The 27,292-nt window shown below is 40.5% G+C and overlaps 1 protein-coding gene across 2 annotated transcripts in view; it reads left to right on the top strand.

Annotated features, from left to right (window-relative positions):
* The window catches only part of LOC119954648 (neural Wiskott-Aldrich syndrome protein-like), a 131,923-nt gene that overhangs the window by 86,336 nt on the left and 18,295 nt on the right, over positions 1-27,292 (top strand). For both annotated transcript variants that reach the window (XM_038780006.1, XM_038780007.1), the window contains exons 2-7: positions 2,473-2,607; positions 8,127-8,213; positions 13,022-13,118; positions 13,760-13,789; positions 24,451-24,616; positions 26,062-26,104. In XM_038780006.1, the coding sequence (XP_038635934.1) occupies positions 2,473-2,607; positions 8,127-8,213; positions 13,022-13,118; positions 13,760-13,789; positions 24,451-24,616; positions 26,062-26,104 (558 nt within the window). The remainder of the gene's footprint in view (positions 1-2,472; positions 2,608-8,126; positions 8,214-13,021; positions 13,119-13,759; positions 13,790-24,450; positions 24,617-26,061; positions 26,105-27,292) is intronic.

The following is a 27,292-nucleotide window of genomic DNA, read 5'->3' as shown; positions in this document are numbered from 1 at the left end:
TTGGGAACCAGGAATCTTTATAGTTCAGCGAGCAAGGGTGATGAATGAAAGTGACTTGGTACGAGTTTGATGTGACATGAACTAGATTTGGGGAGAATTCAAACAGGAGTTGTGGCATAGATGGGCATGGGTTTGAGAAGTCCAAATAGTTCAAAGGACAGGTTGAGAGGTGGTTCATAGCTTATGTAATCCTTTGTAACTAAAGACAAACAGTAAGGAAACTTTTGTAGGGATGAAAAATGCCAAAACAATTAGTAACAGCTTGCTGAATGTTTCAATAAACAAAATGCAAGTATGAATTAAGATTAGAAATATTGTTCCTGACAATTTTGTGATATATAATAGGCAATTTATTTAGGGTAAGCACCTAACCTGCAATAGGACGATATAAGTAAGGAGTGATTGAGGTTCACCTACAAAATAAAATGCTTAGATTGTATAAAATTATTGAAATATTTTTGTTGTAATATAGTTCAATTTAAAAAGTGAGGATGAGGCTGATTCATTTCAATATGCAGTATTGCTTACATTTTTGAACTGTTAGAAGTAGTCAGATGTACATTCACAACTGTAATCTTCTACAACTGCAATGTTATGAGAGTACAGGGCTTTTTTACATGCGGGTCATGACCCATGAGCGGGTCACAGGTGGGTCGAGGAGCGATCAGTTGCGACGTTAACGGGACACTCTTAAGAAGTGCCGAGTGGCCGCTACTGGCATTTTTATTGAGAATGCTGTTTATTGAGCATCATCTTTTACACTAGAAGAAATTAGGCTGTGTGCAGTCTTACGGCCAGAACCAGTGAGCAGGTCACACGCTCTGCACATACACTTGACGTAAAGCCCCTCTGTGTATGTGCTTTTTCTGCAAAATCACAGAGGAGAGTTACTTCCATTTTCTAGCTGCTAGCAAGTAAGGGAAGAAGGCTGAATATGGATTGTTTTGTTAAGAAAGAGATGGCCAGAGACACAAATAAACAGTGAACCTACTGGACAGGATATCCCATCTGAATCTGCTGGAAATAGCTATTCAGAGTTCAGGGCAGGAGAGAGAGCACTGCTCAGCTCGGTAGAGAGCTCCAGGGCCTCTGGTTAACAAACCACAAAGAAGAAACTTAGTTGATTTCTTGAGGTATGTTTTTGTAAACTGTGCCAATGCAAAACCATGTGTTATATGCAGGGATTATATGTGTTATTGGCCAATGAGAGCCAAAGTTTCTGATTTTGAACGAAAAGTGCTTGATGAAAAATTCCGTTTAAGGTTGAGACCCCAGAGTCAATTATTAACATAAGAGTTGACTCCAAATCAAAAGACTACGTCATTGTACCTGAACTGTGATACCACATTAAAAACAAGTCAAAAGCCCATGAGGCTGTCAGCATTCTGGAGTAGCCCCTCCCAAGAGTATTCAGTGCTGAGTAAAACAGGCATTTTGTTATTATTGTCCTTCACGATGACCTACATGTGCGAGGTTAGATTTTCAGTTCTCACAAAGATAAAGATGGCACAAAAGAACAGGCTGAAGTCCGCACCTAGTGTGCCCCTTGCCCTCCCCTCCTGTAAACTTGATTGGAATGAGATTGTGATGACCAAGCAGGCCCTCTTTCACAGTAAAGATAAGTGAGCGTGGCGTCACAGAGGTTGGCGGGCATGGGTTGAGAAGGTCGGCTTGTTGGCAACACGGTAGTATGTGTTGAAAATATTTGCTTAATGTTTACATACTTCTATGATGCATACTTTAATGAGCTCTCTAAATTTATCTCAAATCTTGTAATATTGGTTGCCAACTAATCAACGATTATTGATCCTTCCAATTGAGCTGAGCCATATTGGCCAGGAAAAGGCCAGACTCCTAGCGCTCCTGTACTGTTGAATGAAATGAAATGAAAATGAAAATCGCTTATTGTCACGAGTAGGCTTCAATGAAGTTACTGTGAAAAGCCCCTAGTCGCCACATTCTGGCGCCTGTTCGGGGAGGCTGTTTCGGGAATCGAACCGTGCTGCTGGCCTGCCTTGGTCTGCTTTCAAAGCCAGCGAATTAGTCCAGTGTGCTAAACAGCCCCTAACAGCCCCTGTTAACAGCTGGGGGTAGATAAACTTGGTCCACTTAAGTTATAAGTTAGGGATGAGAATAAAACTTAATTACTTGTCTCTCGATCAAGCATTCCTAGTTGTAAAGGAAATGCATGGAGATCAGATGAGGATGTGAACTGGTGGAACTGTGGGAAGGCCTAAGGCTCAGTCCTTGAGCTCAGCCAGGATTTGTGAAATAATAATTGTTGCTTCGAAGAAAAGTTGGGAGAGCACTGAAGTTTGTAATTATCCATGATTAGAACCATTCTAAACTTCAATTTGATGTTGTCAAACTTAGCCACCCCATTTGTTATCGTTAAATTACTGTTTCTCTTATTTTTCAGAAGAATTTTCCTACCTTGCTAAACAATGACGTTACATTATTTTGTGCTTCCAGACATTATCGTCAGCTGTTGTTCAAGTATTCGCAGCAGAGCGCAGTTCTCATTGGACAAAAAAATGCTGTGGAGTTGCCTGCCTTATCAAAGACAATCCACAAAGGTCTTACTTCATCCGAGTATACGATATAAAGGTAAGGGCAAAGGTGGAGCATGTTGACACACAAGCTTTTAAAAATATATATATTTTTCAATATACAGCAGGAGGCAAAAATAGACATTGGAACACTGGAGAATGAGGCTGGAAAAGTAGTAATAGTAAACCTGGATCTGATGGACTACACCCAAGGGTTCAAAGGAGATAGCTGAGGAGATTGTGGAGGCATTGGTGGTGATCTTTCAGGCATCATTGGAGGCAGGGACGATCCCTGGAATGAAGAGCTTGTCATATGAGAAGCAGTTGAGGACTCTGGGTCTGTACTCGTTGGAGTTACAGGTTACTGAGAGGCCTAGATAGAGTGGACGTGGAGAGGGTTTCCACGAGTATGAAAAACTAGAACCCAAGGGCACAGCTTGCAAACTGAGATAAGGAAGAATTTCTTCAGCCAGATGGTAGTGTGTCTGTGGAACTCTGCTGCAGAAGACGTGGAGGCCAAGTCACTTGAGACAGAGATTGATATGTTCTTGAGTAATAAGGGGATCAGGGGTTACGGGAAGAAGACCGAAGAATAGGGATGAGAAGCATATCAGCCATGATTGAATGGCAGACTCGATGGGCCAAATAGCCTAATTCTGCTCTCATGTCTGATGGTCTTATATCCATGGTCCAGTTGTCACTATTTGAAGTTACATTCGAAAATACCATTTCCTTAACTACCTTGTAAAGAACTAAAGATTTTTAGATATTTCATTGCCACAGAGAAAAGCCCAGTCTTTTAGTCTTTTCTCATGGCTTAGTTTTGCTACCTAGAATCAATTATTTAGTTCTTCACTGCACTGCATCCAGTTCTTGACTGTCACGCCTAACTAGAATTTGATAATGAGAAACATTCTATATCCTATAAAGTTTGGTTATGATTTCTGATGACTTGTGTTCTAATGTTTTGTCTGTGCAGTTAAAACGACCTATTGTCTAGGCTGTATGGTTTGACCACGTTAGTATTAAGTCATCCACGAAGATACCTGGGAATCTCTCTCGGCTTTATAAATAATTCAATATTCATGGAAAATATTGCACGGAATCTCCCCAAAAGTTTGAAGTGTGGTCTCCAGCGGGAAATGAGGTGCAATCTATTCACTATAATTTACCCTGAACCCCTAATGCTATTGGCCTTTTTGTGAAACTTTGTCAAGTACCTTTTTAGAGGTCTAGCTACACCACATTATAGAGCTTCCCTTGGTTCACTTGTGCTGTTGGGGAAATTAATCAAAGATCAGGCAGGCCCTTTCCCTTCTGAATTCCTGTTGACTCATGCTTACAACATTGGAGATAATCATCCAGTTTTCTACTGATAATTGATTTTCATAAAGACCAATTGTTCTGTCTGTCTTTTAAAAATGTGGACACCATATTAACTTCCAATCTTCTACTTCATCCCCAGTGTAATGTTACTTCATAATAGTCAGCACATGGTATCTCCTCCCAAGTACCTCGTGCATGTTGATTAAGTATCAATCCTTGGGGATTTGTTTTTCATCCTTCTCGCCTGTTCAGAATATGTGTCTCATTTGTATCAAAATCTGACATTAATCAAGTTATTTGTTTGGGGAGGGCATGTTGTAGATGCCCTCCCTTGTGAATACTTACATATTTACTGCGTTTTTCTTCGTGCACATTTTCAGCTCTGACTGCCCTCTTATACTGAGAATGTTTTTATCCCCTGCTGCTTTGCTTTCCCACAAATTTTCTCTCTAACCGTCTTCTGAGCACCCTTGTAACACGTTGCTGTTTTTCTGGATTTGTAAAGGCCATTATCCCTCTTACATTTAGGTGCATGCTTCTTTCCGAGCTTATTGATTTTAGGAATGTACTTATCCTGCAAGCTTAACATACCCCAGTGCATTTGTTTTGGTGTTTCCCTCATTTTAAGTATAGTTATTTCTGACCCCTGGTTTTTGATCTCATGTCAACGTAAGATGCACTGGGCAGCGCATGAACAGAAAGCCAATGATGTCATTCTACTGCATGCATCTCGTTACTTGAAGAGTATATGCATTTGATTTATTTAATCATGGTAAGCCAATGGAGTTTTGCCGATTGTTAACTATGGAAGCCTTGGAGAAGCAGTGATTGGGAATTATTTGACTGAATGATGCTTCCCTAGACATGGGGTTATTTGCATATCCTTCATTCATTATGCAGCATCTAACATTCAGCAACCTTAATTGCAGAGTGAATTCTGACCTGGCAGAACCTGATTTTGTTGCCAAGCCAGTTTTCAGGATCATGGCAAGAACTCTGGGTTGTGCACTTACACTCATACACACATCTACCCTTTCCGCGATTAGATTTTAAATGTTTTGAGAGCACCATTAATGGTCTACCAAAACATTTTATGTAACGCTGGGTAAATGTCTAAAGTGTCCTACACCTGGAGAATGCGAAATACTAGATACTTCCCTGCAAATCCAATAGGTGTTTGATGAACATCTCTGCTCCTGGCCACTGCCTACTGTGTCACTCATAATAATGTAATTGAGTAAAACACCAGAACTACAAACCCTGGTTACAAGTGCAGCTTTTTCCAAATCATGTTGGACTTGCTCATGTTGTGCTTGCTATCCCTCGGGTGCTATGATTTCCAGTTGCTGTATGTTTTTTTGGATCATTGGTGAATGCTAGGTACCTCATGCGACTTCTTTGCTAAACTGGCTTATGAAACAATCATTTTTAAAAAAAAACTTTTTCTGAGTTACAAAGCCAGGGCACCGAGTGTGAACAGGGGCAAACCCATAATCCAGCTCCTTGCCTGCTACAAATTCAAATTCCAATTGAATCCAATTTATGGTCCCCACAACAGAGACATACCAGATCGGAGTCAAAAGGCCAAGTAGATACGACACTTGATCTTGACCAAAAGGCCGAGAAGTGATGCCATAAAGCAATCATGAATTATGTGACTAACGGACTCTGAATCGCTTCCATTTTTCCATTAAAATAACTAACATTCCTGTTCCCTGTATCCTTTTCTCTCCATAGAGCAAACTGCTTCTTTTTATGCTGATCTGGAGCATAACCTAAATGTAAGCTTGAGCTTTTTTTTCTTTAATTTGAGATGTTCAAAGCAGGAGTTCACTAGCCACCTCTCACAGGATCAACTTCATTTATCTTCCAGGTGTCCCTGACTACTCTTGTCTATCCTTTGTGATTTCTTGAATACTCAATATATACCCATGAATATTAAATCTGATTCATCAGTACTGCTCCAAAGCTTCCAGTCTTCCATTATATTTCTCATTCTTCTACCATCTTAGCATTGATTTGGTTTTTTTCATACCTCTCTTTATAATTTTCCAGTCTCTGTTTTATCTATGCCTGTCTCTGGTTTTATTTTCTTCACCCACTTGTTCTACGCAGCAATCCATCCTGTCTGGAATTCAGTTTCCTCCCTGCATCAGTGTTCTTCAGTCACTTCATTTTGCCTTGGTCCTGGTGAATCTCATCCTAATTAGCTCTTGTGAAAATTGAAAAGATGCCCTGGTGCATTCGGAACTGTTGTGGGGATAAAGCTAAGAAATGAATCACACTGTGTACACAGGAGAGAAAAAAATTACCCTCCATATATGTTCATGCTCATATAAACTATTATGCTGACTCTTTAGTATGCGTTTGCGCATGATTGTTGTTGGATGTTTTTCATCTTTCACGCTCTCAAAGATTTACTACATTGAACCTTATTCCTCCTTGCAGTGGATGACCTTATTTCCTCCCGACACCAGTGAAGGCTGTGTAACATAAGCTGTGTACACGTGATATCAGTACTAATTCTTCCATAGCGAGTAGGACTTGCTTTCCAAGTTCATGCAACATCATAATCACAAAAATATGAATGCTATTGTATACATACAAATGTCTGATATTGATCAGGATCGCAATCTTAGATGGCCTCAAATATTTTTTTAAATTTTAAATTTTTTTTCTGGGCAATTTAGTGTGGCAAATCCACCTAACCTGCACATCTTTGGGTTGTGGGGGTGAAACCCACGCAAACACGGGCCGGGATTGAACACCCGGTGCTGTGAGGCAGCAATGCTAATCACTGACCCAAGGCTGGGATTCGAACCTGAGTCCCTGGCGCTGTAGGCAGCAGTGCTAACAACTGTGCCACACGCCACCCCAGATGGCATCAAATGTTGATAACTGAGCATGAATGCCTGAAACTTGTGTGGTCAAACATTTGGCTACATTTTGAGCCATTCTTTCAAACAATTTTTTTAAATTTATGAAATGAAATGCAATTAAATGTCTTTGTGCCAATGCTTTCTCTGATACAAGATGAGGGGTGTCAACAGTGCTATTACCAAAACATTCTTCAGTTGTGCATGAAACTAAAATGCTGCATTTTTAAACATGCATGTTTTTTCGAGTGCCCAATTCATTTTTTTCCAAATTAAGGGGAAATTTAGCATGGCCAATCCACCTACCCTGCATATCTTTTTTGGGTTGTGGGGGCCACACTCCGGCACCTGTTCAGGGACACGGAGGGAGAATTCAGAATGTCCAAATTACCTAACAGCACGTCTTTCGGAACTTGTGGGAGGAAACCTGAGCACGCAGACACTTGTGTGATCAACAGGCTTGATAAAACTAATTGCTCAGTGAATGAATGAAAGACATTAGCCATGATCTGAGCAGTTGACTGACATATCTGTGTCCCCCCTTGTACATTGTAATGAAATGTCTTCAATCTCTTGCTACTGCATTTGCCAATATGGATCTATGAAGGTTGCCATCATGTACTGTAGTAATGCTCGTCAGAGTTTAAACTGTCTGAATGATGGGAGCAGAGCAATTAAAAAAACATTTGGCTTGCCTGCACGCCCATAATTTGGTCCTCACAGTCACTCTCCTGCTTGGTATATTTTATCTTCGACTATTGTCTCCCAACAAATCAGAAACCTGCTATTGTGTTCAGTCTACACCTGTGGTCAGTTTTTTTTACTAATTCCCCCATTGAAAATATAGTTGCCTATCTCTCTTGGCATTGCCCATGTATCTTAATTCCAGTATGCAGTGACTTGTTCCATTGCATTTAAAAACATTTTGATTAAATAAACTCTGATACAAAATTTCTGAAGAGACTTGAAGAATTTTGAAATGAGGGCAGAAGGAGAAGGTGGCCGCAGCACAAAGTGATGGCAACATTAAAACCAAGTGTTGAAAATGGACAGTAGGTCAGGTAGAATCTGTGGAGAGAGAAATGGAGCTTGTGTTTCAGTTCTGAAGGACAGTCATTGAACTGCAGCAGTAACCCTGTTTCGCTTTCCACAGATGCTGCTAGACATGCTGAGTATTTCCAGCATTTTGTGGTTGGTTTCATATTGCTAGCACCCACAGTAATTTGCTTTTGTAGAAAATATATCGACTTGAACTCCGATTTAAAATAAGGGTATTAAAATGGCAAAGCTTCAGTTCTCCTGAGGGAAAATGTCAGTTATTGTATCAGCTCTTGTTGTCAAATTAACATTGAACTCATTTTTGTTTCTATCATAGGATGGGAGGCTATTGTGGGAGCAGGAAATGTACAACAATTTTAATTACAATCCGTCTCGATCATACTTTCATACTTTTATTGGTGATGTAAGTTATTGTTTTACTATGTAGTCTTGTGACTTATTGCTTAAAAAGTGATTCTATGATCAAGTAAAATTCTGTGCAATTAAGTGCATGTTTCTAATTAGCTGTGTTACTGAAGAATGTGCAAGTAGATTACGATGGCAGCATTAAGAGGCAGACAATAATTCAAAAATAGAATATCATCCATCCCTCAAATTGAGCTGCAATTGTTTTCACTTTTTGATATTTAACAAAATACTCGCAGTTATATATGGCACCTTTCACGACGGAAGACATTCCAAAGAGATCTTCAGGCAATTAACAAACTGTTATCGCTGTTATGATATAGGAAAAGTGACAAAACGCCAGTCTGATCATGGCCACGTAATCTGTTTTCTGTGATGTTCATTACGGGATACATCATGGCCAGGTCACTAGCAAAAATGCCCCACTCTTTTTCAAAATGTGCCATGGGATCGATCTCTCTTCCCCCACCTCAGAGGCAAAAAAGTCCTATTTGAAAGCAGGCATGTCCAACAGTGCAGTAATCCCTCAGTATGGAAGTGTAAGTCTATATTTTGTCTTCAAGTGTCTGGACTAGGACTTGAGCCCATAACATTCACAGTGAATGTGTTATCACTGGACCATGGCTGGTATCATATTCGTTGATTGCAATGAATTTCCTCCTCAGGAGCAATATTTATGTCTCTTGCTATAACAGTCTGTTCATCTTCCACCATTATTTTTCTTCCGCTCTTAGTATTTTGTACTGACTTTTTCTTCTTTCTATAAGTTTCCTGCACGCCGTTTTTACATTCAGTGAAGAGCTGAAAACACACTGAAGGCTGGACTATTTAATTGCAGAAATAGTCTACACAGAATTGAAACAAGGCTGTCATCTTGGATCTATAAAACCCTGCAATTCCAAAAAATGTCTGACTACAACAGAAACACTTAGTTAACTTAGTTTGCCATATGACTATCATGTTGCCATCTCCCTTTCCTACTGAGAGAATTGTTTGTCTTTTTGTACATTATTTTCTTGGGAGGTTGGGAGAAACACAGGGCTTGGTGAGCGGTTTCCATGCTGCTGTTCCTATCCTGTCATTCTTAACAACCAAAGTAAGTTTGCGACAGTTGCCTAATGGCAAACAGCCATTGATATCTCACTCTACCACAGAACAGGAAGATAGGATCAAAAATAAACCTTTTAGCCCTGTGAACCCGTTCCAGTATTCAGTTGGATCATTTCTGATTTGTACTTCAACTCCATTTACTTGCTTTTGTTCCATATCACTTGATTACATTACCTATTAGAAATCGATTGATTGCAGTCAGGGAAATTTCAGCTAACGTTGCTTCCACAGATAGCAGATTTTTACTGGATCTTTGTAAAAGGTGCTGCTTAATTTAACTGTGGCCTCGATATAGTTTTAAGATTATGTTCTTGTTCTGGATTCTTTCGCCAAATAAAATGTTGCAGCATCAGAATTTATTCCTTTAAATCCTGCTGTAATTCTAATGAATTTATTGTGTCCCCTCCAAGACTCTGTACCTTCATGAGGGTTGGTACCTAAAACTGCATTGTACTTTCATGAAATCAAGGTAAGAATCTGTACAGCTGAAACAGTATTTCTTTGGTTTTAAATTCAATTCTTGAGATAGATGCCAACATTCCAGTAGCTGTTTTGATTTATATTTGCACTAGCTTTGAGATCTTGGCTCTTTCACAGTTTATAGTTTTTCACATTCAAAAAAATGTCTGATCATCACACTTTCCCACATTAAACTCCATCTTTGTAGTTTTGTTCAATTGCACCATTTGTCTATGTCGCGTTGAAATGTTCATCTATATAGCTTACTGTGTACCAAACTTGGTGTCACCTGCAGACTTGGGCTCAACAGCTCTCGCTCTCTTCATCCAAGCCGTTAATATATGCTGAAAAGCTGTGACACCCCCCCCCCCCCCCCCCCCCCCAAGTATAGGCTTCTGGGGATGGGACACAAAATTGGGACCGGAGAGGCAGCAGGTGATCTGGGTTGTATGTTGGGAGGAAGCACATGGCCTGCAAACCACTGTACTTAAATCAAAATGAACAAGAGTTGCTGGGCTTACCGTTACATTTTAAACACAGGCATCGCATTTGCCAGTCCTTTGGCACCACCACGGAGTTTAAAGAAGACAAGAAAATTCTGGCTCGTGCTTTCACAATTTCTACTCCCCTCAATATCTTTGGATGCATTTATGGTCCCGGTGCCGTATCAACTTATAGACCACCTATCCAATACAACCATAACCTGGACAATACCATCGCCCTTGGTAAAGACTGATACAAAGTATTTATTTTATTAGCTCAACTATGCTCCCTGCCTCCGTTCGTAAATCCTATTTCTGGTCCCTAATTGGCCTCATTCCTCCTAAATTAATTATATTATTTATACCTTTTATATGCCTGAAGAAAACTTTGGGATACCCCTTTTATGTTACCTGCCAGTCTCTTCATACTCTGCTTCTCTTGTTTGTTCTTTCAATTTCCCTCAATTCCAACCTGGTTCTCAGTTGTATTATGCAGTTGACATTTGTCATAAGCACACTATTTCTTCATCTTAATTGCTATCTATGTAATGAGCATTCTAAAGCTGTTTGGTGGCATCCTTGACCCTGACACTAGGGAAATAGCATACTTTCATAGATACGAGCCCACAGCCTCTATTCCTCCTAACTATTGAATCTGTTCCTCTTCCAGCCTGTGCCCCCCAGTGCAGCTCAACTACCATAGCTTGGCTCTGACTGCATTTTTCAGATGAGCCATCATGCTCACCAATGTTCAGAAATGAGTACTGCTGGAGTGAACTACTGGTTAGAGAGTGGGATGCACTTTAGTCTCCTTTACTACCTGCCTGTTTCTTGGTGATTACCCATCTCTGTTTCCCCCCCCCCCCCTCCCCCCCGGAAAGACACACACATTCTGAAGCCGCACTGTGGCCGCATCTATAAGTGTTCTATCCACAGAACTATCGACCTCGTGATGCACTGCAGTCAAACCAGTTGCTGCTGCAGCTCCAATGCCTGGAGTTCAAGCTACTGCAACTGATGACACTGTGCATATTCCAGAGTCCTGGAGTTCGCTTATAGCACAGGATGTACACTTGAGAGGTCAGAGCTGCCTTGCCATTACTCTATCTATCAAATAATAAACCTGGCTACTAATGAATCTTGCTTAAGAAAAAGAAACTCAATAGCTCCACACTTTCCTTCTATAGATGTCATTTAAATATAGGGAAACAATGCTCTATTTTACCTTTTTTGTTTTTATTTAAATATTTAACTTCCCTGCTGCTGAGACTAACTTTGGAGAATGGCAAATACCGCAACATACTCACTAGCCATTCAACTCTCGCAATGTCACAGTTTAATATTTTTTCACTTTTTCAAACTCCAGCATGCCTAGGCCTGCTTCAGCTCCCAGTTTTCTCTTCAGGTAAGTGAGTGAGGCCCCAAGCCTGGACCTCCATCATCCCCTTGTTCCTGATTTCTTCCAGACCACTCCAGCTCCTGATTCTCTGCTTGGATAAGTCAAATGTTCTTCAACAAAAATAAATCTAGCTTGAAGATGGAGAGAAAATATTTCTGATACTTGGGGAATCTAAAATTAAGGGGCATAGTCTAAAGTTGAATGGCTGGTACTTCTAGAGCAAAATACTGTATTTTCAAATAGAAGTTTGAAACTCTTCTGCAAACTCTTACTAGTTAATTTTAGATCTGAGATTGAAAGATTAAAAAAAAAATTGATATCCTAATAGATACGAGACAGTAGAGGTGGTCACGGTCAGTGGACAGACTCGAGGTGCTAAATGGCTGACACCTATTCTTGTGGAAAGAATAATATTATCTCACCCTTTCCCCAGTCTTAGAGGGCTTGTAACAAGAATAATGCCTGGTTTTATTGACTGAGACACATAGGAAGGCTGAAAGCTCAACTGCATACTCTACAGTGGAAAAAACAATGATTTAATCTGGGAATTGTGTTTGAACTACTGACTTCATTGCTCACTGGACCCATAAAAAAACGTTTTGATGGTTTTGAGGAGGGGTAAGTAGCTAGTGCTGGCAGTTCTCCATCTCTTTGTCCTCCACTCCTAAAGACAAGGGAGATTTTAATCAAGGACAGTCCTCAGCAAGTTTCTTGAGATTTGTAATCCATGAAATACAGAAATTTGCTATAAAACTCGCTAACCAACAACCTTTGAGATAGCAGACTTATGTGACGAAGCAAGCCAAGATAATTTGTTTAAGTGTTCTCCAGCTCCTACATTAAAACAATGACTGCAAAAGTACTTGCTTGTGAAGTTCTTTGGAACATCCTCAGATCTTTTCAGCAATTGCCCATTGCACCACAAAAATGAATTGGGATTTGTGGTCAATTCAGAAAAACTGCATTGCATTATGGCATAATATAATAAGTTGTTCAGAGTCCTACAACCGAATCTCATCACTAATTGATTTGTATATATTCCATTGTTTCAAGAAGTTACTGGATCAAGGATTGTTAAATAAACTGACTCTCACTAAAACAAAAAGAAACACTTGACCGGATGGGCTGTGATTGTAGTTCTTGGCACCAATATATACAACCAATGACCACTCCTTTTGTGATGCTTGGACACCGTTTATATGTGATGCTTGGACACAGTTTATGGGAATCCCATGTGTCCAAATGTATATATATGTCCAACAGACAGTCCAACAGTTTAGAGCTTAATGACGTGGTTAGATAAAGTATTGAAAAGCATTACTTTTTGTAACATTGATTTTGCAATTACCTCTCCAGGTAAGTCAAATTGGGCTTAATTTTGCAAGTGAAGAAGAAGCAAGAAGATTCAGAAATGCAGTCAGTGAAATAACTGGAAGACGCCAAAGGAGAACCGGTACGTACTGACTACATTTTAATGATATGTGCTTTAGCAGTTGTTCACTGCTTTTCAAGTACATTTAATGGCTCTAAATTGATTTTCTTTTGGCAGAGGTGGATGTGTTCTTTTGAGGTTCATCAGAAGTTACAATAGCTGTTTACTAATTGGCCATTAATGGGAATTTAGTTGCCTTTGTTTAAATTTTAAAACCTAAATTTGCAATTACGTTTTATTTTTTGTTATTGGATGTGCAAGTATGATGATGTTCCTTTGAAAATCTAAAACAGGAGAGCATACTTCTACCTGTTGCAAACAATTTCGGGTCTAATTAAAAGACATCTATAATCATTAAAACATTAATTGAAACAACATTCATTTTTAATTTTGACAGTTTTAGTTAAGGCTCTTTACCTTAAATATTATTCTCCCTTTGCAAACAATTGAAATTTTCAACTCCATAGACTGGTTCAACACGGAGAACTATTTCATTTTGTGCCGAGGTGCTCATTTAATTGACACGCTTATTAGTTTTTGTTTTGTTTTAGTGGAAGCAGTCAAATAGTGTTACATCTATTTGTAATGTGTACACAACTATCTAATGTAGGCTTTCATTCCTGTTAATAACATTGAAAATCGTTTTGTTTTTGTTCCAACAGAGAAAAGACGAGATGCACCACCTTTAAATGGTATGTTCTTAACCATGCTTTCCAAAGGAAACAATCTAATCCAAAGCAAAATACTGTAGATGCAGGGACAGCAGAGTTGCGCAGTGGATAGCACTGCTGCCTCACAGCCGGTTTCGATCCCGCACCCGGGTCACTGTCCGTGTGGAGCTTGCACATTCTCCCTGTGCCTGCGTGGGTCTCATCCCACAACCCAAAAAGAAATGTGCAGGGTAGATAAATTGACAAAGCTAAATTGCCCCTTAATTTAAAAAAAAGAATTGGATACTCTAAAAGTACTGTAGATACTGGAAATCTGAAAGAAAAACACAGCGCTTAAGGAATAAGCTGTGGGGCGAGGCACAGAATTAATAACCCGTAACCACCTCAAGACTGGCAATCGGTGATGGTGGGAATACTTTTGGGGGGGGGGGGCATACTATGTGAGGTTCGGTCTTGGTGTTTAACATAATTACTCTGAAGGTAGATGTGCTTTTTTTTCCAGTTGAGTGTAAAACTGGCAGAGTCACGCAAAGTTACTGATTTTGAAGTGCTTTGTCGGATTCCAGTCCAGCACAATTATCCAGGGGGCATTAACCCTTCTGGCCAATTGTCAGATAAACCCTGACATGGGAACTTCCAAGAGGGGTTTCTCAGCGTATCTTTGGGAAGCTATGGCTCAGAGTTTCAGTTCGTTGACATTTTGTCAGACTGGAAGACATTGGAGGTGAACAAGTCCAGAGCAAGGGAAAGGGGAAGAGAGCAAGAAAAGAAGAAATGCAAAGGATATGTAAAAAGTGGAAGGTAGAAGTAATTAAATGACTTAATTAAATCACTACAGCAAAATGAGACACTTAATAGCCTTCTGGACTCAACAAAAGTTCAACAAAGAGTGGGTGTTGTGTCTCCTGCTCTTGCATGCTAAGTTGATGGGAAAGATCAAGTGTTGGGGTGATAGAAATGTAGGCCAGGGTGCCACTGTGAGAATGATTCCTAGGGATCCTGAAAGGGGAGGAGATGGAGACATATTTGGTGTTGCGCTTGATGTGGCAGAAAGGCCAGAGGATGATCCATTGAAGTCTAAGATGACCAGATGGAATCTATTTCAGTTTTGGGCGTGAGGAGAATATGTCGGGCAGATTCATGGGCAATGGGAATGGCACAGTAGCATCCTGTTAGGTGAATTGGACACTGACTTTTCCCTCAGTGTACCCGAACAGGCACCAGAGTGTGGCGACTTGGGGATTTTCACAGTAATTTCATTGCAGTGTTAATGTAAGCATACTTGTGACAATAATAATAATGAAGAAGAAGAAGAGGTAGTGTTACTGATAGCAGTGAACGGATAGGTGTTAAAGGTTGTTGGTGTAGTTGACCGTAAAATACTGCAGAGGTCGAGGAACAATGCATCTTGCTCTCATCACAACTTGAGATTGGTAGGGCTATTTTGGGTACTGTGGCAGGAGACTGATCATGATTGGAGGGATTCCAGCAGAAAGGTGAGCGCTCTGATTTTTGGGAGTTAGCTGCATATTTACGAGCTTGGAAGGGAGAATGGGCAATAGTTTGCAATGACTGAAAACAAGGGTGGATTTTTTGGGAGGGTGGTGGCGATTGTAGATTTGAAAGTGAGGGGCAAAGACCCTAAGAAAAGAGAAAGATTTGCAATGTCAGCTGGTATAGGGACCAGGCAAGGAAGTAGGTGTTCAGTATCTTAATTTCACCTCGAGCAGAATTCTCTGCTCCCGGGAAAAATCGGGAGGGCCGTCGTGAACTCAGCCGAGTTTCATGATGGCCTCGGAGGCTGCTCCTCACCCGCTATTCTCCCCTCCCGGCGGGGCTAGGAGCAGCGCTCCGTAACTCTCGGCCGCGGGGGCGTGACGCCCAAGAATGACGCGGCCGGCGCGCCTAATGATGTCAGCATCGCATGCGCAGGTTGGTCGGCTCCAACCCGCGCATGCGCGGCTGATGTCATGACGCTGACGGCACGAATCCGCGCATGTGCGGTGGCCGTCTTTCCCCTCAGCCGCCCCGCAAGACGTGGCGGCTTGATCTTGCGGGGCGGCGGAGGGGAAATAGTCCGATTTGGACATTGGCCCGACGATTGGTGGGCACCGATCGCGGGCCTGTCCCCTCCCGAGCACAGTTGTGGTACTCTTTCCTTGCTAGGCCACCTACAAGCCCCAAACGGGCTTCTCACTCCCGTTTCACGACGGCAGTAACCAGGTGTGTTTGCTGCCGTCGTGAAACGGGCCGCGAACGGCAGGCCGCTCAGCCCATCCGGGTCGGAGAATTGCCGTTCGCCTTGGAAAACGGCGGGCGGCGATTCTTCAGGGGGGGGGGGGGGGGGGGGGCGGGTGAAATTTGTCGGGGGGCCCTCCCGCGATTCTCCCACCCGGCGTGGGGCGCGGAGAATCGCGCCCCACGTATTCACCTTTTGCAGTCAAAGATGACCCATGACATCCGCTAGAATTAATTAAGCTAAAGTTTCAGGTCTGATATGTTTGAAGATGACTAATGAGTCCAATTTGAGCACAGATTTCTTCCATGTTGGACATGTGTAATGGAGGTTCACTCGTTTCCTGTTGGCCCTTTGGCTCAACTGGTCCAGAGGAAAGCAAAACCTGATTGTGTTTGATGTGGTCCAGCCAGTTCTGATGATGATTGGTGAAACCAGCTGTAGGCCAGATATGTTCAAGTCTGCACGTCTCTTGAGGGAATGAAAATGCTGGCCATATTATGGAATGGTCAGCATTCATACTATCATGTCTTCAGCATGTGTTTATGGCATGTAAAATAAACTGGAGAAATAATATATAGAGAATTAAAAACATACATATTCATGTTTTAAATAATTCTTAGCAGCAAAGTCATAAGTAAGCCTTGAAAATTACTGTCGAGAAATAAAATAGTCCGTATGGGAGAGTAGCTTCATTGTAATTTAATTCTGGCATTTTAATGACCTTCAATTCGAAATCTGTTGGAATAAATACCATTATATAAAAATATACCCTTTTTTTGTTTATTTTTTGGAGGATGAATTGTTTGTAACCTCGTTATCAATGGCCAATGACTGAATGTGGTTGTGCAATGTACATTTTGAGTTTTGCATGTGAGGGCTGCTAGCTCTTCATTTCATGAAATCATGGCCAGCAATTTTATTGTGTATGCCTAAGGTGAGGCCTCTTGTCAGCAATACTGCAGGATTTACTTGTTGAGTATTAAATCTAGAAACCCATAATATAATTTCAGATGTCACAGTTTAAATGTATGGATAAAACATTTTATGTACATTAAAATGGCAATGAAAGCATTTTTCACATTGGAGATATCTATGTAACTTAACGGAACAGTTGCTGAATTGATTGGAAAGGCAAAAAATGTTGCTGTCGTTAATTCTGAAGTCTTGTTACGATCTCTTTTCTTGCATGAAGAAAGGCCTGAAAAGTTTCCAAACAAATTAAATCTACAGCGGTCTTAATGATCTTATGCCAATACAATTTGAACTGTTAGTTACATTTTTTGTGTAGTAAAATGTGACAGGCAATTTTAGTGGAGGTCCAACAACACAGAAAATGAATGACTAGCTGATCTGTTTCTGGTAGTGATCCTTTTTCCCAGTGCTGTGGCCTTTCAGATAGTGCCATGGGATCTTTTGGCAGGCATATGGGGGCCTCAGTGTAACAGTCACCAACAATACGGCACTCGCTCGCTGCACTATAAGTGTCAGACTCAGCCTGAAGTAGGAAGTAGAATCATTTGTGTCACACACTTTTCTAATGTGTACTAGTAAACATCAAAGCACTTCAATACAAACTTTCGAAATCTGCCTTTGCATGCATCTTGGCAAGCTTGCAACTCGTTGAGATTTGAAAGAAAAAGCAAAATAGTACGATAAGTAAAGATTGCCCTTTAAGAGTGTAACTAGGGTTCAGGATGAAGGGTAAGGCTGGTAGAATGAGGGAACCCTGAATGGCTCGGGATATTGAGGCCATGGTCAAAAGGAAATAGGAGGCATATTGGATTGGATTAGATTTGTTTATTGTCACATGTATCGAGGTACAGTGAAAAGTATTTTTCTGCGAGCAGCTCAACAGATCATTAAGTACATGGGAAGAAAAGGGAATAAAAGAAAATACATAATAAAAGAGAGGGGTTAGTAATAATGTTAGTCTTAGAATTACATTTAAAAAGACGAGAACGAGTAGAAATTAAGTAAAAAGTGGATCTGTTGGGGAGGGCTCGCAGAGAGCCTCACTCCGGTGCCATCTTGGGAACATCGTTTAAGATAATAATGGATATGACATGCATGGGCAGCTGGGATCAAGTGGATCCCTTCAAGAGTATAGGGCTTGTCGGAGTAGAATTAAGAGAGATGTCAGGAGGGCAAAAAGGGGACATGAGATTGTCTTGGCAGATAAGGCAAAGGAAAATCCAAAGAGCTTTTTCAGATACTAAAAGGGTAAAACGGTGACTAGGGAGAGGGTAGGGTCTCTTAAGGATAAATAAGGTCATCTATGTGCAGATCCACAAGGGATGGAAGAGGTCCTAAATGAATATTTCTTGTGGGTATTTACTGTTGAGAAAGGCACTAATGTTAGGGAAATTGAGGAAATAAAAGGTGATGTCTTGAGGAGCGTACATATTGCAGACAAGTAGGTGCTGGAGGTATTAAAGTACCTCAGGACCTGATGAAATCCCAGGATGTTGTGGGAGGCTAGGGAGGAAATTGACAGCCCCCTAGCTGAGATATTTGAATTATCGACAGCCACAGGCAAGGTACCTGGAGATTGGAGGGTAGCAAATGTGCCCTTGTTTAAGAAGGGCTGTAGGGATAAGCCTGGAAACTGCAGACCGGTTAGCCTTACTTCTGTAGTGGGTAAATTATTAGAAGGTATTCTGAGGGACAGGATCTACAGGCATTTAGATAGGCAAGGGCTCATTAGGGAAAGTCAGCATGGCTTTGTAAGGGGAATGTCATGTCTCACAAGTTTTTTGAAGGGGTAACTAAGAAGGAGATGAGGGTAGTGCAGTCGACCTTGTCTACATTGACTTTAGCAGGGCCTTTGACAAGCACCGCCCGCATGGTAGGTTGTTGCAAAAGGTTAAATCTCTCGGAATCCAGGGTGAGGTAGCCAATTGGATACCGAAGCCAAATGGTGGTTGTGGAAGGTTGTTTTTCAAACTGGAGGCCTGTAACCAGTGGTGTGCATCAGGAATAGATGTTGGGTCCACTGTTATTTGTTGTATATATCAATTATTTGGATCAGAATGTAGCAGGCATGATTTGCAGATGACACCAAAATTGGTGGTATAGTGGACAGTGAAGAAGGTTATACAAGATTGCAACACTACCAGGACTTATTGGTAAGGAGAGGCAGGGACTTTTTTCCCTGGAGTGTAGGAGGTTTGGGGTGATCTTATAGAGGTCTATAAAATAATGAGGAGCATAATAAGGTCAACACCTTTTCCCAAAGTTAGAAGCGTCTAGAACTAGAGGACATAGGTTTAAGGTGAGAGGGGAGAGATACAAAAGGGACCAGAGGAGAAATTGTTTCACACAGAGGGTGGTGAGCATCGGGATACCAGAGACAGTGGTAGAAGGTGGTACTTTTTTTTTCCTTTTTAAAATAAACTGTTAGATACATGGGCAAGGTGGGTATCGAGGGATATGGGCCAAATGTGGGCAAGTGGGACTAGCTTACTGATAGAAACTTGGCGGCTGGGTCAAATGGCCTGTTCCCATCCTGTAAACATCTATGATTCTATAACATTGGGTATTAAAAATTATGTAAAATGTACTGATTTTGTAATTCCCTAAGATTTACTGTTTTCTAAATGGCACAAGCCACTTTGTCACATGCTCTGATGAAATAAACTGCTGTGATTAAATTAACCAGAAAAAAACTGGTGTATAATTATTCATTATGAAATTATGTTTGCGAACTCATTAATCTTCGTACTTCCGATGGACTCGAATCCTTTATCCCAATTTTTACAATTTTAGTATCTGCTGAAGAAAGTGCTTGGTTAATGGTTGGGAAAATGTTGCTTGAATAAATAGAAGTCCAGTCATTCAACATTTCCCCTTGTTTTAATTTAATCAGGCACAGAAAAAATGCTGTGTACATTGGGTTGGAACTTCTAATGGTGCTTGCTGTATAAGTATGCATTGTTCTGATTTGTTATCGGCCAAACTGCCTCTATAGATTTAAAGTACGCATGCATAGTATGATGCTGATGTTTCAGATTACTTTTGAATAGAATTCGGAGAACCACCCAAATGCTAGACAGTAAATGTTTTTCTTTTCCAATAGTGAGTAATGGCATTTGTTAACTATTGATTCATGAGATGTGAAAAACACCTAGGAGTAGCTCATTTTTGCCCATTCCGAACTAACTTTGAGAAGACTACCCATTCTCCTTATCCCTGTTAAACCTAGGAGCAGGAGTGGGTCATTTAGTCCCTCTCGTCAATTTTACCATTCTTTGCAATCATTGGTAATCTGTGACCCCAACTACATATACCTGCCTTGCATTCCTTAAAACCGTGATTCCTTTTAATAGATTTTTGTTAAGCTGTCTCAGTATTTTAGATTGGAATCTTCATTGTACTTATTTTTAACCTTCTTCTCCATATGCTCTATTATGTTCATCTGTTCCCTGCCACTGCTGCTTAAAGCTGCAACTGAAATCGTATTTGGAATAGTACCCCTGTAAAGCTTGCTTTCCACACAATTAATAAATGACTCGTGAAACAGACTGGTTGCTTAGACATCATTTCTCTGTGCTCTCTTCAGACTTGAACAATCTCTGCAATCCTCTGGTTTGTAGATAATGGAGAGGCAGACCTGAACATAGGAAAAGGAGTAGATCATTTGGTCCCTTGAACCTGCTCTGCCGTTTAACCAGATCATGGCTGATCTTCTACCTCCATGCCATATTCCCGCACTATCTCCATACCCCTTGATGTCATTGCTATCTAGAAATCTATCAACGTCTGCTTTGAACACAGTCCAGAACTGAGCCTACACAGCTCTGTGGGGTGGAAAATTCCAAAGATTCATCACCCTCTGAAGAAATTCCTCCTAACCTTGGTCCTAAATGGTCTACCACTTTTTTTAATTCTGAAACCGTTTACCCCGTTCCAGGCACACGCGTTCGGATACCTTGAATTAGATCACCTCTCATTCTTCTAAGCTCTAGAGCATACAGGCCCATCCAAAAGTGAAACTAAATTAACGTTTCGAGTCCAATATAATATTCTGATGAAGCCATACAGATGCTGCCAGACCTAATCAATTTTGTGCTTTCGTTTCAGATTTCCAGCATCTGCAGTATTTTGATTTTATAATGATCCTGTTTTACTCCTCTAATTACACACTTGTGCGTTAAAGCAAGCAAGTTGTCAATTGAGCTTCAGACAGCATTCTTAAAGAATAAACTGCAGTGAAAAATGGCATAGATGAGCAGCACGGTGGCACAGTGGTTAGCACTGCTGCCTCACGGCGCCAAGGTCCCATGTTCGATCCTGGCTCTGGGTCACTGTCCATGTGGAGTTTGCACATTCTCCCTGTGTTTGCGTGGGTTTCCCCCCCACAACCCGAAGATGAGCAGGGTAGGTGGATTGGCCACGCTAAATTGCCCCTTAATTAGAAAAAATGAATTGGGTACTCTAAATTTAATTTTTAAAATGGCATAGATAAGACTGTTTATCAGAACTCATCACTCACTGTTTGTCAATTACGCCAAACTAAGTGCATCAAGGATGTTTTAGTCCATTTTGAATTTGGATATTGTAAGCCACAGTTGTTTGAGAAATTGAACACGTCAGATAATCTGTTCTTGTCTGATCTATTTTCTAAACGAAAGCTAATTTTGCACAGAACAGCTATTCTAACAGCAATCTAAATTTTTCTCAAACATCCCCAATGAGCTTCAGTAGTGCTGGATGGTGTTGGGAGAGAGTTTTTTTGAAGTAGATTATAGTAAGATGGAGTGGTTTATGAAGAATGAGAGCATGGACTAAAAATGGCTAAAGGCCCTGTTACCATCGTTGGGAAATGCAAAGGAAGCCCTGAGTGAAAAGCATTTCATGCTGTCCAGAGCTGGAAGACAGAGCAGAGGTAGAAATTATCAGGTCACAGAGGGAAAATATTTAAAAAAATGTTTTAATATAAATTTAGAGTAGCCAATTATTTTTGTTTTCCGATTAAGGGCAATTTAGCGTGGCCAATCCACCTAACCAGCTCATCTTTGGGTTGTGGGGGTGAAAACCTCGCAGACATGGGGAGAATATGAAAACTCCACATGGACAGTGGCCCAGGGCTGGGGTTCGAACCCAGATCCTCAGCGTCTGTGTGCACCTTAGAAGCCCTACAGTACAGAAGAAAGCCATTCAGCCCATTGGGTCTGCAACAACCCTCTGAAAGAGTGGGCCACTGTCTCACCCTATCTCTGTAACCCCACCTAACCTGCACATCCTGGACACCAAGGTTCAATTTTCTAGTATGGCCAATCCACTTGAACTGGACCTCTTTGGACTGTAGGAGCAACCGATGAACACAGAGGAAATCCATGCAGACGCTGGGAGAATGTACAAACTCTCCACAGTCACCCAAGCCCGCAATTGAACCCGAGTCCCTGGTGCTCTGAAGCAGCAGTGTAGCTACTGTGCTACCGTGATGCTCAGTACTCTGGGCAGAGTAAATAGGGAGAAACTGTTCTTCCACATGGAGATTGTGAGTGAGTGGGTACAAGTTTAAAGTAGTTTAATAAAAGAAGCAAAAGTGGCACTTTGGTGCAGTGAGTGGTTTAGGGTCTGAAATGCAAATCAATGCAGTGGATGGAGGTTAAATTGATGTATTCAAAAGGAAAATTCACAATTATCTGAAAAGGAGGAATGTGCAAGATTACATTGAGAAAGCTGGAGAATGAAACAAGGTGAGTTGCTCAGAGCCAGTGCAGATGCAATGGGCCAAATGACCACCACCTGCACTAGCAAGTCTGTGAACTTTGGAGATGATGTGTGATGATATAAAGAACTTAGGTAGAATAAGCTGGAGCTTTTCAAATGTAACCTATTGCAGTTTTAATTTGGAGAAGCTAAAAGGGAATATGTGGAGTATCTGAACATAGAGAAGACCAGAATGGGTAAAGATTAAAGCAACAGTGGGGGTCAGGTGAGAGTTAAAATGGATAAAGCTAAGTAATTAATGTAAATGGTCTGCCATGGATTGAAACTCAAACTTTTTGTAGGAACGGTACAGTGGTTAGCACGGCCGTTTCACAGTTAGATTCCGGCCTTGGGCGACTATGTGGAGTTTGCACGTTCTCCCCATGTCTGCATGGGTTTCCTCCCACAATCCAAAAATGTGCACATTAGGTGGATTGGCCATGAAATTGCCCCTAGTGTCTAAAGATGTGCAGGTTAGGTGGGGTTATGGGGATAGAGCAGGGGAGTGGGCCTAGGGAGGGTGCTCTTTCAGAGGGTTGGTGCAGGCTTGATGGGCCAAATGGCTTCCTGCACTGTAGAGATTCAGTGGAGCATATGCATTCCATAAAATGGAGAACCTTGTATGTCTTGGTAGCCAAAAGTAAAATTGTCTGCAATTTTAAAAGAAAAGTGGGAGGGGCTTTTATTTTCCCATTGAAATGCGAAGTTTATATTTGGCTTGTTAGATTTGGCTTAGCACTTTAAAGTGTATACGGTATTGAGCAAAGATTGGATCCCATTACCTTCAGGAGCAACCTGCAATTTCAGTTAAATCAATCATTGTCAGAATGTGGGTCATTTATGTTGTCAAGATAGTTACTGAAATTTGGTAACTGTTGCATCAAAGTCTTCATTCCTAATGGGTAAATAACTTATTTAATTTCTGCAGGATACCAAAAACAGACATACAACACTGTGGTGCTTTACTGAGTCTGAAAGTTCCCTTTCAAACAACATTTCATTGTTCAGTGTGGCTTTAAGAATTAATTCTAGGAGCATTGAGTTGAGATTTGCTATTTGTAACAAATTTTCATTTTGAATCATTTGGTCATTTCAGTATAAAGAGCTCCAGTTTATCCTTTTTCTTTTCTCTCAAAATATAATGATTTTTCCAAGATTGAGGAACAAGCTACATTTTTCTTTGCATTACTTTTGTGTTACACTCATGCCGTGAGATTTTAATTATAGTTTAAAGTTTGAACGTTAAGATGTAATTTCAGTGTTTGGGTAGGTTCTTGGGTAGGTTCTTCTGGAGAAATTGGGAGTTGTATCTAAAGGTTTAGTTTTTTTATCTTTGAAGTTACTGGAGAGAACAACTTTAAGTAGAAATCGTAATGATTTTTCCCTGTATTAGACCCAAATGTAAACTAGCTTGTTGTCATGACTGCCTTATGTTGGAGGATGCAACTACAATACTGACTTAATCTGTCTGACTCAGCCAAGTGACTAAATTACATTGGGGCTGCATCGTGGGAAGAGAGATAGTTAGTCATTCATGGGTTCACATACACTGCAGCAATGGATGGAAGGAAGGAAACATCTGTGAACTAGCTTGCACTCCCATTTCTCCCTCCGCTCCTTTTCTCTCCTTTTCTCTCCCATGAACTGATACCTAAAGGAAGAAGTATGAAGGTGGGTAAGCACTAAGTTACAAAGCCAGTGATGGACTTGGTGTGTTTTTCCTTCACAGGACCATCCCTCCCTATGGCTACAGTTGACATTAGGAATCCAGAAATTACCAATGTTCGATACAATGCACAGGTTAACAATTTTGTATATGCCAAAGATAAAAAGAAAGTCAAAGGTAAAAAGAAGAAATTGACTAAGGCGGACATTGGTACACCAAGTAACTTCCAGTAAGTATTCTTGATTGTTCAGTAATTGAAAGTTACTTTAAAATCCTTTCAGCACGTAGGTTCAAATTTCTTCTTAATGATTCTGCATAGAATGATGGTGGAGTACACTATAATTGTTTAGCTGGTTCAAGATTTCGGATCTGGAAACTGCAGAATTAGGGAGATGCTTGAATAATTCGTGCTTTTAGTTGTTTGCTTTGTAAGCTTCCCTATTACATGTTCGTTTGCGATGTTTGCCCACATGATCGTTGAGGACGACCAAGGGGCCACTAAATTTCAGCATCCATAATGGAAGGCTCAAATGTATTAATCAAGGGGGCAGCACGGTGGCGCACTGGTTCGCACTGCTGCCTCACGGCGCTGAGGACCGGGGTTCGATCCCGGCCCGGGTCACTGTCCCGTGTGGAGTTTGCACATGCTCCCCGTGTCTGTTTGGGTTTCACCCCCACAAACTGAAGATGTGCAGATTTAGTAGATTGGCCACACTAAATTGCACCTTAATTGGGAAAAAATGATTGGGTACTCTAAATTTATTTATTAAAAAAGAGTGTATAAATGAAAAATTTGTTACTGTTTTCTTCAGCTGTTTGAAAAAAGGCACTTCTTGACACTTGCGAGTCATTTTCTTTATCCAAGTAATGCAAGCATTTGGTATCGCTGAAGTTGAGGCTGAAACTTTAATATGTTGAATTTATAGAGGAAAAACATTTTTGATCATGATTGATCACAGTCCAACTGTGATTGAAGCATGAAAGAAAATATGCAAATCAAACTACTCCCTCAATAAAGATCGTGTAACATTCCGCACGGGACTTACGAGGTGGGAATTATCACTTTTCCCTCGTGGTTCTTGCAGAGTACAAGCTCCATTTAAACTCCATTTAGGTATGTATAAAAGGTCAGCCAGTAAGGCACCAACCGAGAGAAGACTGGGTCGGGATCTACCGGGTGTTGTATTGTAAATAAACAAAACTTTGTTATTCTCACTCGGTGTAGACTCCCAATGTCCTTATTAAAGACCTTTGCAATTGTCTTAATCCTTGAGCTAAACAAAGGGGATGGGGTGCATCATCCAGGATTTTCATGTGATTTCTACCCAACCTGCTCTTCTAGGATGTTATGTGAAGGCAAGGTTGATTTCAGTTGTGACTGCTGGCAGTCCATTCGGCCACCAACGTGGGATCAACATGTGAAGAATAGCACTTGGGAAAGGGACTTGAGAACCACTGCCTGTGAAATTGCACTGACTTGACACTTCCTTAAGTAGAGAAAAAGATTAGGGAGAGGAGGGGCAAATTAGAAGGACGCAATTATCCTTAAAATGTTCACTTGAATTCCAATTAGTATTTTCCTCGTGCGTGTTGTTTTAAAAAGGCCTCTTTTAAAAGACACATTGTATTCTGTATTGTAAATTTGCATATGATTTGTGTCCTTTCCAATTACAGGCATATAGGACATGTTGGCTGGGATCCAAATACAGGTTTTGATGTAAGTAAAATGATCTATTCTGAAATCATCAGAGCATTTGTTTCCTTTTAAAATATTGAAATCATCTGAGGATTAGTTTTCTTTTAAATATTTGAAAACAATCACATATCTAGATATGCAGGGTTATTGTCATGATCTTGTATATAAACTGCTTTGCTTTAAATGCGCAGATTTGTTTTATGTCCTTTTTATAAGTATGCTTGATATGCCATTCCTGGGTTCTTATCCCTATGATTCCATGATTCTGTGTTCATGGAAAGCAGATTGAAAAATCTATTATGATTGTAGAATATGTCATGCAAAGGAATTGCTGATGATATTGGTTGCAAACTCGCTGTAAGAGTTGAAACAGGGATCCTTTCATATGACCAAGTTTTTGATTTGAAACAATTATCTTAAACACAGGAACTGCAACCTAGATTTATTTTATTTTGCAGAAAATGAAATAATATTTGAGTTGAAGACATGTGTATGTACCTGTTGCTCCTAGTACTTTGAAACTAGTTGCTTAAATAATTTTCTTTTTGGTAGGAAGTATTCAGCAGGCACCTCTGTTCTTATGCTTAAATGTAAAATTATAACTGGACAAACTTTCCCTCCAATTTTACAAACAAGAAACTGAGACAACTGGAGTGTTGAAAAAGACTTGCAAATGAATACCCATCATTAATGGAAATTTTCTTGTCAGTGTCAAGTACTCATTGGTTAGGTGCTCAATGCAACGTAAAACTACTTTGTTTAGTTTTAAACCGGAATTTGATCACCCATATTGCATCATTATAACTCTTCACTTCCCATGTATGCTGTTCCTGAAGGCCTTTCCATACCACAGATTGTTGGTTGTGATCATTAGTTGGAATGAATTGATGCTGCCTAATTAAACTGATGCTCCTCGTTGAATAAGACTATTCATGTCTTGAAAGCTACATTTGAATACATCATACAAGTAAATCATAAAAGTTCTGATCAACTACATTACACAATCTTTATCACTGAACGATGCACTGAATTGACATCCGCACATAGCCAATGGGTCCTCCAATAGATTTCCCCCAATGGGTAAAGTATCCTAACCTAATATTGTTGCAGATTTGGTGAATGCAAACGCTATGATAATGAGGCTACGTAAGAAGTTCAGTATAATTCATTTTAATTTTCTCTTCTATATTTCTGTTGAATCACCTTTAA

The sequence above is a fragment of the Scyliorhinus canicula genome, chromosome 20 (assembly GCF_902713615.1).
Source record: "Scyliorhinus canicula chromosome 20, sScyCan1.1, whole genome shotgun sequence".
Lineage (NCBI taxonomy): Eukaryota > Metazoa > Chordata > Chondrichthyes > Carcharhiniformes > Scyliorhinidae > Scyliorhinus > Scyliorhinus canicula.
Note: the sequence above shows the minus strand (reverse complement) of the source record. Positions and strands in the feature narration are given on the sequence as shown.